The sequence below is a fragment of the Rhipicephalus microplus genome, chromosome 5 (genome assembly GCF_043290135.1).
Source record: "Rhipicephalus microplus isolate Deutch F79 chromosome 5, USDA_Rmic, whole genome shotgun sequence".
NCBI classification, from domain to species: Eukaryota; Metazoa; Arthropoda; class Arachnida; order Ixodida; family Ixodidae; genus Rhipicephalus; species Rhipicephalus microplus.
In genome coordinates, this window is record NC_134704.1 from 19,838,218 (window position 1) to 19,848,305 (window position 10,088).

Sequence of the window (10,088 nt, forward strand, 5' to 3'; positions counted from 1 at the left end):
ATTCTTACACCGTGGCGAGAACTAACTGATCATGCTGCTAAAGACGTGCATTCTTCATCCCGACCTATTCCTTACGATGGTGCGCAGTCCATTGAGCATGTGCCGCTTGCACGCGCTTATTATTACATTCAACCATTTCTTGGCGAAGCAAAGTCACTTTTATTGCACACATAGAGATAATCACATGTCTACGCCTGCCAGCTATCTATCTATATTTATCACAGCAGCTCAATTGTATGATTACAGTACGATTGAAAAGCTGTACATATTGACCTGTCTATCACTCAATCATCTATGCATTCATATATGTCAATCTGTCGATGAATTATTCGTCCACGCGCTTATCTTGCCGTCTTTGTATTGGTGCATCGTTCCGTACGCTTGGTTCAGCCGCTGTTAGCATGACATAAGCCACATGAGCGCAAGCCCAACAAGATTGACAGGTCACAAAACCACCAGAATGGCAGTATGTCATTCGAAACACAGGTTACGCTTACGTCATATATGACGCGAAGAGATTCCTTCGTGATGTGCGAGATAGATGTCGTCATGGCATCCGCTGCATCACGCATTGCTTTGATAGGCATAGAACACGGAGGAACCTTTCCTTCCTCCGTGGCATAGAATAAGCGCGTACGATGACAATTGTTGGCCTAGTTGGTACTTGCTTAATGACATGCTTTGGCCGCAAATAACACAACACACAAAGTAAAGGAACACACAACGACAGGCACCGTGCACATGCCACTTTCTTGGAAGTCTAAAATAAGACTTTATGCCGGTTGCGTACTATACGAACTCATTAATTCTGCGGAAGATCATCATCATCTTTCACAATCGCTCATTTCTTTCAGCTCTTGGTGTGAAACATGGCAGATGAATGTCAATTGCATTAACACAGTCGTCAAGTCATTTATCAATTGATAAATGACTTGCAGTTGCAAAACGGATTCTGTGCATTAATGCACAGAATCCGTTTTCGTTTGATTATTACTTGGATGGCATACAACTTAAAAGAGTCTCGCAATGTAAATATTTGGGTGTGATTCTGACAAAAAATCTTTCCTGGACCAACCACATTGAACATATTAGCGCGAAAGCTCTAATAAAGATAGGTTATTTGCGCCGCACTTTGGCTAAATCCCCCCGTGATACCAAATCACTTCTGTATAAAACGTTGATTCGCCCTATTATAGGATACGCATCTGTCGTTTGGTACCCTCACAAACAAGGTGACCTAAAAATCCCCGATAACGTTCAACGTAAGGCCATCCGCTTCATCTGCCGTAAATACAGCCACAACTTCTCACCAACACACGCTCTGCAATCACTGAACATTGTACCATTACATTCTCGTTATTGCATCGAATCTTTAAAACTGTTTTATACAGTCATCAACTCCTCTCCTGGCATCTCTGGTGGCAACTACATCGCATTTATGGAAGAATCTTGCACCCGCAGCTCCCACATCTTGAACATAAAGCCTTCGTCTGCTCGTACTAACACATTCAAATTTAGTTGTTGTTTTTTTACGTACTATAGACCTCTGGAATTCCCTACCCGGCAGTATTCGTTCACTATCATTACAAAACTGCATTGATGCCGCTATTGTGCATTTAGAAAATAGGTAAAGATCGTGTTTGCAATACCACAGTGATGTTTTCTTATGTACTGCTGTAATGTATTTCAGTTTTATTGTTGTTGCTCTGTTTGTATTAGTTTTGTATAACTCATACACTTCTGCTATAGCCTTGCATTAGGGCTGCAGTACATTTAAATAAATAAAAAACATAAAAGTGCCGCTTGTGCTTGTCGTTGCGAGTTCCTTAATTTTACTTTGTGTTTGCGTTATTGCAAAGGAGTAAGCAGAAACCCCCTAGATCAAATAACATGATAGATGTGTTATGAAGTCATTGTTGGCAGACATTGCGCTGCTCTATCTCGGGGACTGCGTGATCTTTTTTTTTTTTGCTATTGGGGAAGGGGGAAGAAATACTTTGGCACGACGAAATTTTCGGACGGGCTCCCCAAGTAACTGCTACGCATCAAACACCACGCAAGTGTACCCGCCCACATTTTCGCCTCCGTCACAAAACCCAAAAATCATTTTTACCAAATGCTTCTGGCGTCAAGTGCGACGACATATAACGACGACACAACCACATTCGTGTTGATGAACTGTGAAAGCACGGCGACGGCGTACGAAACATTTCACGAACGCTTTGAAGTGTTGCCATATTGGGCTGTTTACCGTCGTCATTTTGTACTGCACGGATGCTTGCATGCGAAGTCAGAGTCACGTAAAATACACGTAACTGATTAATTATCTCCGTAAATGCGGTACCCACGAATAAAGAATGAAACAGTCTTGTATGCATCACGATCTTGACCATGTCGCAGCAAGAATGGCGTCATTCAACATCACCTACAACTTTGCCAGCGCAGGTGTTTTTAATGATTCGGTGTACTTCACAAAACACACTGCGATAGCAGCAATCTTGCGAACATTTGGTGCAGTAAAATTTCAATATAAAGAAAAAAAAAACGAGTTCTATTTTCTGTACTCTGCTATAACAAGCGAACCATTCGTGCCCCCGAACCCAAACGAGTTCTTGATTGCAACTCTTCTAGCCGCGTTCTCAGTAGTCCACGGCCTTGACTGATGGGCCACGAAGTTGAGATCGGCGCCAACATCCGGACAGTCAAGGTTTAGCGTCGGTGGAATGACTCCATCGCGAACAGCGAGTACCGTGAAAGCGCTTTCCGTGGCACCAGCAGCTCCCAAGAGGTGCCCCGTCGATCCTTTGGTCGCCGACACAGCAACTTTGCTACAATAGTCGCCTAATATTCGTCGAATCGCTGCAGCTTCAGCGGCATCCCCGACCGGCGTCGACGTGGCATGAGCGTTCACGTAACCAACATCTTGGACGCCAACGCAGGCGTTTTGCAGCGCAGACTCCATGCAGGCGAGTGCACCCTCGCCGTCAGTGGAGGCTGTCGTGATGTGGAAAGCATCGCCAGAGAGTCCGTAACCTAGAATCTCGGCGTGGATGTTCGCTCCACGAGCAATCGCGTGTTCCAGACTTTCCAAAACGAGAATGCTAGATCCTTCGGCTACTACGAAGCCGTCTCTGCTCTTGTCGAAAGGTCTGGACGCTTTAGCAGGGTCCTCGGCTGTGCTTAGAGCTCGCATCCGCGCAAAGGCTGCGACGCCAATGGGATTTACGCTAGCCTCCGCGCCGCCGCAGACCATGACATCCGCGTAGCCCCGCTGTATAAAGCTAAACGCGTCGCCAATCGCGTGTACACCTGTAGTGCATGCCGTCGCAACCGAGTGATTGGGCCCTTTCAACTTGTGCTGAATGCTGACTATCCCGGACGGCATGTTCGTGAGGATCCTCGGAATGAAAAACGGGCTAATTTTACTGTAGCCTTTCTCTCTAAATGCTATTCCGCAGTCGACGACGTATTCCAGGTCGCACATGCAGTTGCCGATCGCTACCCCCGTTGCCCTGCAGTCAACTTCCGAATCGGGGTGCCACTGGGCATCGTCTAGAGCTTCTTTAGTTGCGGAGAGGGCGAACGCAGTTGCCAGCGAGGTACTCCGAAGATCCGACTTGGAGACGAACTTATGAACGTCAAACGGAGACGGGCTCTGAGAGGCATTGGTCGGAACGCGGCCCGCAATCCTGGAAGGAATGCCGTCGTACTCTTTTCCCAGTCGAACTATGCCGCTGTGGGACTGCGTAAGCCGGCTCCACGATGTCTTGGCGTCGGCTCCCAGGGGAGTGACCATGCCCAGACCCGTGACGACGACTCTTTTCGGTTTGTCGCGGCTGCTGCTGGTGCCTCTTCTTCCGATCAGGTCACTGACAGGCCGGCCCAGCTGTCGCCATACCTGGAACAGCGCGCACGATAGATCACGTGTTCAAACGGCACGCATCGCAACCAACTGCACGTTCAATCCTCCCCCCCCCCCCTTTTTTTTTTCGGGAGTATTTGTCGCAAGGTTTACGAAGCATAAAAAAAGTCATACAAAGGCTTCTCTATATACGGTGCAATAACAGCGGCTTACGCCGCAAACTTGTCAATCAACCAACGATGTAGTTTTCAGGTACAAAATATATATCTGGGCTATCTTGAGCATTTTATAAATTGCTCACGGTGATCAGCAACGCCTTTCATTCTACGAATAGAACGTCGGATTACCTCAATGAATAGACACACCAGTCATTTTTTTAAAAAGGTTAGATATGCGCCTGTGCGAGGTGATATTCCGTTGTTTACATTTACCGGAAAGCGAGCGACACAAGTCTACGGTGAATCTAGGTATCAAAAGACTGCATATAACAGGCGTCCATCAATTGGAAGCCCATGATAATAATCAAGTTCACACGTAAATCATATCACTTTAACGCTGCACCAAATTAGCAGTCTTCCTCCACTGAATTTTAGCTCTCAGGCAAAACAGTATAACTGCAAGCGAGTACCAACTACATCATCTACCAAGGCATTGCGCTCATATTTCTAAAGCATATAAGGTGCCAATCACTTGCCGTAGTTTGCAGTGGCATTGTGGTTGCTTCTGTGGCGAGATAAAGGCGCTATAAGTTGTTAAAGCATGGAAGTTCCTTCGCCGGACGCAATCAACAGCTGTGTGGAGCAGCGCGAAAACCCACCGGCCGAGCTAGCCGAGCTGAATGTAAATTTTAGGTTGCCAGAGTGTACAATCGAAACCGAAACTGAAGTTCGCATGCACTGAAGTTCGCATGCTTTCTGACATAAAGTAAGTTTACTGTATGCTCTCTGAGTGAGTCCCGGTTTAGACTAAAGAGCATATTTACAAGTAATGTAGACGCCAGTAGTTTTGCGCTACATAACGTCCTCATAAGAAATGTTTGGGACAGCGAATTCGCATTTCTCACAGCAAAAATTTTTAGATGGTCAGCAAATGCTGAAACCAAAAAAATTTATGCAATTGGGTAACCACTGCGAAATTCTCGTTAAATTATCACAAAACATAGCAGTTTCTGACGACAGATAAGATAACTGCAAAGCGAGTGGCGTGTTTACGCTTTTTTTTTCCTTTTTTTTGCGTGTTAGAAGATTATGTAGAAGTTACACTTTTATTGTAAGGACAAGGCTCGTGCTAAATCCACGCTTATGGCAGACACTGTGAAAAACTTGAAGTGAACAAGAAAAAAAAAAGACACAGCAGAGCGTTTCTCAAACCAATCGCAAAACAAAAACTCGCTTTCGTTTTTTTTTCTTTAATTTGTGTCTATGCAGTCACAGGAAGTCGGGACGTTGACCGAGACAATCCAAGTGCTGTTTTCGCGCAGGGACACCTGCGGAGTGGGCGTAGCGTGCGTCGAGTCTCGGCGCGACTAGGGTCCTTTTGAAAATTAGTAGAGAAGTCATTCTTGCGCGCCGTTTATCGCAAAAGGAACGGCGATGGATACCGACTTATGGGCTTTCGGATACGCCTTCACCGTGGCATTGGGAGGTGTCATAGGCTACGTGAAAGCTGGTGAGTCCGTCAAGGAAATTGCGTCTCTTCGGAAAATACGTTGGTTTGTTTATGCTTGATTTGATCGCAATTGCTTCGCAGGTAGCATACCATCATTGATGGCGGGCTTGGTGTTCGGCGGCCTCGCCTTGATTGGCGCTTACCAGACATCGCAAGACCCCCACAACTACTACTTATCTCTCGGTGAGTGTTTTCGTATTCGCGATAGCGAGCTTGCAATGGTAACCGCATATCTTAGCGATCGCACAAATAAAACGTAGCTTTTTATTCTCTGAGATGCGCAAGATATGGGTAGGTAACCGAATAGCCTTTGTATCAGACGTGCAGTGATTGCATTGCGACAAAAATTTGGCTTGTACTAGCTGTATACAGCGTTAGGGCGGCTAGACGTGCATTACATTAGCGCCGGACCTTTCTGCTCTCTCCTTTTTTTCACTGATCAGGGTTTTCCAAGTTTGCGCTATTATGTACCCAATTTGAATGCATTACATGAGCTGCCTATGGCGACTGGCTGTGAACATCGGCAGCTTTTATTTTGTAGGAAGTTGAACGTGCTATATTATGTGCATGTTCTCTTATATAAAGAATGACACGATTGGCATTGAACTTTTTAACCTGATTATCGCCTTTTTTTTCAATTCGTAAAGCTGTTTGACGAAGTTATGGTTTGGTGTATTGAATACTGCACATGCAAAGTGAAACATGCTAATCGTGCAGCGATACGTCTCTTATAAGGGCATCTTTGTGTGTCTGAGAATAAAAGCTTTTGGACTGAAGTTTTAAGTCGCAACATTAACCAAATGAAAAGAATGGCAGGTGTGTGTGTTGGGGGGAGGGAGCATGTATGGGCTTTACTTGCGTGCTGAAGTATCGCATTATAATACGAAGAAAACGATTCCAATGGCTACATCTGTGTATAACCATGCTACAACAAAAAGAAGCTACATAACAGCATCAATAATTTCGTCTAGCATATACCTGTTCATTGCACGCAATACGGCATTCTACTAAATCGCAAACTACCTGTCATGAGAGACTTCCAAGCTCCCACGAAGCATGCATTTTTATGCACCACGTGTATCGAAGGCTGTTGCAACTACAATTCAAGTGTGCAATGATTACTTTTGGTTCTCCTAGGCTTGAGCACTAGATTTCGCCATTAAGTCTGCATGATAATGCATATTATATAATAGACTACACTATCTTTCTGATAGTGAAAACATTTAAGTCGCTTACAGCCTGCGTTTCGAACATGGATATAAATATATCTTTTACTCTTTTTACAGCGGTGTCCGGAGTGTTGGCCGGCTTGATGGGCTACAGGTTCGCGCACACATCAAAGATTATGCCAGCGGGACTGATTGCAGTTCTGAGGTCAGTAGCTTGGTGTCGTACAGATCTGTGAACAAGAGGATGCCAAACTTATAAAGGTGTCAAACTGTAGCACTTAAGTTTGTATGCAATGGTATAAACTACATACCTTTTTTTTTATCTCTAGAACTAGTTGAAGGTAGTGTTGTCAACTTCACTATTGCTGTTAAGGAGTTGCTGTAGAGTCAACCCGTGAGTGTGTACTGATCTCGGCACACTTCTTGTTGTATGAAACAGGCAGATGTAGGTTCACTTAAAATGCACTTTAACGTTGAGGTTTACACAGCCTTTAACAATGGGATGGGCCTGATCTCCTACTCTTAAAGAATATAACTTTTTCAGTGTTCTGCTATAAAGCTTCCTCTTGAACATTGTATCTTATGAGTGTAGTCTGCGGTTTGTGATCTCAGTGCAACAGATCAACATGCCTGCATTACTGTTTCAGTCTAGAGAGCAATTGTACATGCATTGTAACCAAGGTGGTGCCATGTTTGCATTAACAGTGTGTTATGTCATTACCAAATAGTGTGTAGCAGTTTGCCTGCTGCAAATAAACTAGGTAGAATAGACTGCAGATCCACCATGTTCATGTGATCATACTGTACTTTCTTCTTAATCACATTAAACAGCCAGTTTTGAGAGTGTGGCGAATGTTTGCAGAGACTCACAAACTCTTGCATTGCAACTCATGCACTCCGCGCTTTTCGTTGCAGCATTGCCATGTGCTGCAGAATACTGTGCAGGGCTTTTTCGCCACCTGGTCCACCCGGTCAACCCATGCCAGCTGCCAAACAGTGATGCCCCTCTCCCACTTTCTTTTTTCTCTAAATGAAAAGTTGATTGAATCTAAGGGTTTCGAAATAACCGGCATTTTGTATGAAATAAACAGACACTTTCTGAAACACTTGTTCATCACACTGAACAAATCAAAGCATTGCATACGTTTTGCCTCTACTGACCCTCTGGCTCTCATCCATGAAAGGTCATAGTAGTGATATAGTCATGCTTCGTCAGAGTGGCATTGCACCTGAGTTATGGGATCAGTCAGTCACCAACAACGAACACTTGTAAAATGAGACCTTATATTGCACAGGCCTTGGTAAGCGAAGACTACATAATTTAACTTAGTTACTCTTCATCAGTAACACATGCTTACTTTAGAAAAAGAAACAGCAAAAGTGGTCGTCTGTTTCCTTTAGCATCCATTAAACGTTTGCCCCTTCTGCAAAAGTACCTAACGAGCCCAAGCAACTGGCCTCAAGACTTGACCGACAGTACCTGGCAGAGCAGATTACTGCAAGAGCGAAAATTTCAATTCTTGCCGTTGGGAAGCTGCTAACACTTACATTTTTAATGCAATAGTGTTAAAGAGCTCGTTTTGCAGAAATTCTGGCGTCGGCGTCCTTGGTTGTGAGTGAGAAATCAAGAAAGATGCAGATAAATAAATAATAAATTCTGAGTCTGAGTGGGAATCAAACCTTGAATGGTAAGCTGGTATTCTACCATACTGCCATGCGTCTGCTCGTAAATACGGTGAAAATAACTTCTTTTTCTTGGAAATGCAGCAAAAGTAGCTTTCATGCTTTACAAACACACGTGTCCTGTATACATGCTTCACAATACAACATTAAATATTGCGGTAATGTGTGCTACAAGCGTACATTACCATTGGGCATCAGAACATGTGATTATCATAATGACTAGATGGTTTAAAGCCGGTCATTCACTACAAAAGGTACACACGTTACTGCGCCTATTTTCTTTATAGGACCTTTTTTCTATACATATATATTTGGCAGAATATTGGAAGGTAGGCTACGTTAGAGTCTGCTATCCCAACACCATGACAGTAATGTACAAGAAAAAGAATAAAATGGTAAAGAACTAATCAGAGGCACTACGTACATACTATATACATTACATGGCTTATAATGCATAAATGAGAACGGGATCAAATTGCAGAGAGAGTTCGTATAAATAGAAGCAAGGTATAATATGATCTAAAGACGGTTCATTAGATTGGTGTCCATTAAAAAATCCCAGAAGGCGCTCACTGCGCGCCTTTGCTTATTGAAATATGGCCTTTGCTTATTGAAATACGGTCCAAGTATTTTTCTTATTGTAAATGGTCGTCTGTTGAGTCGGTTCAAGCAATCCCTCAGTTCAGTGCGTTGTTGATCATATAGCGGACATTCTATAAGAATATGCTCCTCTGGTGCATTAACATGATCGCAGTTGTTGCAGTGCAATTCCTCGGCACAAAAGTAACACTAAAAAGTTCTTGAACTGCTACTTCAACAATCAACGTCGATTTAATGGTTGCTATTAAGTGTCCCTTTAAGGCCATGTAGTGGGTGCATAGCAAGTTCAACGATAGCTAGGCTTGGCCGGCTCCGGTCTTCGTAGAGATACGCTGATCATGATTTATCGCATGTACGTTTGTCCGATTCTTGAATTCGGATGTGTACTATTCTCTGGTGGACCAGCATACAAAATAAACCCCTTGATTCTCTTAGAGTGCGAAGCTTTTCGAATTTATTTAGGTGTGCCGAAATTCACAGATAACAATGTTTTGTATCAAGAAGCTCGGATACCCACTCTTGCTTGCAGATTCCATATTTTTACAGTTAAAACCTATTTAAAATTTTCTGAATCCACTTTAAGAAGGCAACAGTTCGTATTCTTTGCTGAGCCCGGTATCTTTTTCTATGATTATTGGTCCCGTGAATATAAACCCCAAGTGCTATTTGTTCAAACACTTCTAGATGCTTTAAATGCTAATATATTCGAGATCATACCGTCTCACAAACTAATCGGCCAAGTGCAAATAGAATTTGACGATATCTTCCCAATGAATGCTAAACACTTGCCCTCTAAATATTTGATCGGCTTATTAAAAGAACACCTGTCTCAATTAGGTACTAATACAGTAATAACAACAAATGCATCTATGAGTGGTGAGAAGGCAGGTATGGGTATTTTTTCTCTCTCATTATTTTGGTCCTTTTCATTACGCCTCCCAGATTACACACCAATATTTGAAGCGGAATTAACGACCGTTATACTAGCTCTTCGTAAACTTCCTGCAACTCATTTGACAGCTGTGATAGCGACTGTGTGTTCATTTTTGTCATTGGCATCAGCAGTACTAGAAACTTTTAAATCATTATTCCCAGCAAACATTCGT

General features: G+C 43.5%; 2 protein-coding genes across 2 annotated transcripts; one reads left to right on the forward strand and one right to left on the reverse strand.

The window, feature by feature from the left end:
* Positions 1-2,432: 2,432 nt before the first annotated feature.
* Positions 2,433-4,723, reverse strand: LOC119174917 (3-oxoacyl-[acyl-carrier-protein] synthase, mitochondrial). The gene is made up of 2 exons (XM_037426049.2): positions 4,557-4,723; positions 2,433-3,898 (listed from the first exon to the last, which is right to left on the reverse strand). The coding sequence occupies exons 1-2, from the start codon at positions 4,572-4,574 to the stop codon at positions 2,552-2,554; spliced, it is 1,365 nt and encodes a 454-aa protein (XP_037281946.2). The 5' UTR covers positions 4,575-4,723; the 3' UTR covers positions 2,433-2,551.
* A 447-nt stretch (positions 4,724-5,170) lies between these two features.
* LOC119174918 (transmembrane protein 14C) lies at positions 5,171-7,803 on the forward strand. Its single transcript, XM_037426050.2, has 4 exons — positions 5,171-5,530; positions 5,612-5,713; positions 6,817-6,904; positions 7,615-7,803. The coding sequence occupies exons 1-4, from the start codon at positions 5,455-5,457 to the stop codon at positions 7,697-7,699; spliced, it is 351 nt and encodes a 116-aa protein (XP_037281947.1). The 5' UTR covers positions 5,171-5,454; the 3' UTR covers positions 7,700-7,803.
* Positions 7,804-10,088: the final 2,285 nt, after the last annotated feature.

What these genes read in the sequence shown, in the direction of transcription:
- LOC119174918 (XM_037426050.2), top strand. Translation starts at nt 5,455, where the DNA reads ATGGATACCGACTTATGGGCTTTCGGATACGCCTTCACCGTGGCATTG. An exon ending in CAACTACTACTTATCTCTCG is followed by an intron (nt 5,714 to 6,816) that starts GTGAGTGTTTTC and finishes CTCTTTTTACAG; the next exon opens with CGGTGTCCGGAGTGTTGGCC. An exon ending in GGACTGATTGCAGTTCTGAG is followed by an intron (nt 6,905 to 7,614) that starts GTCAGTAGCTTG and finishes TTTTCGTTGCAG; the next exon opens with CATTGCCATGTGCTGCAGAA.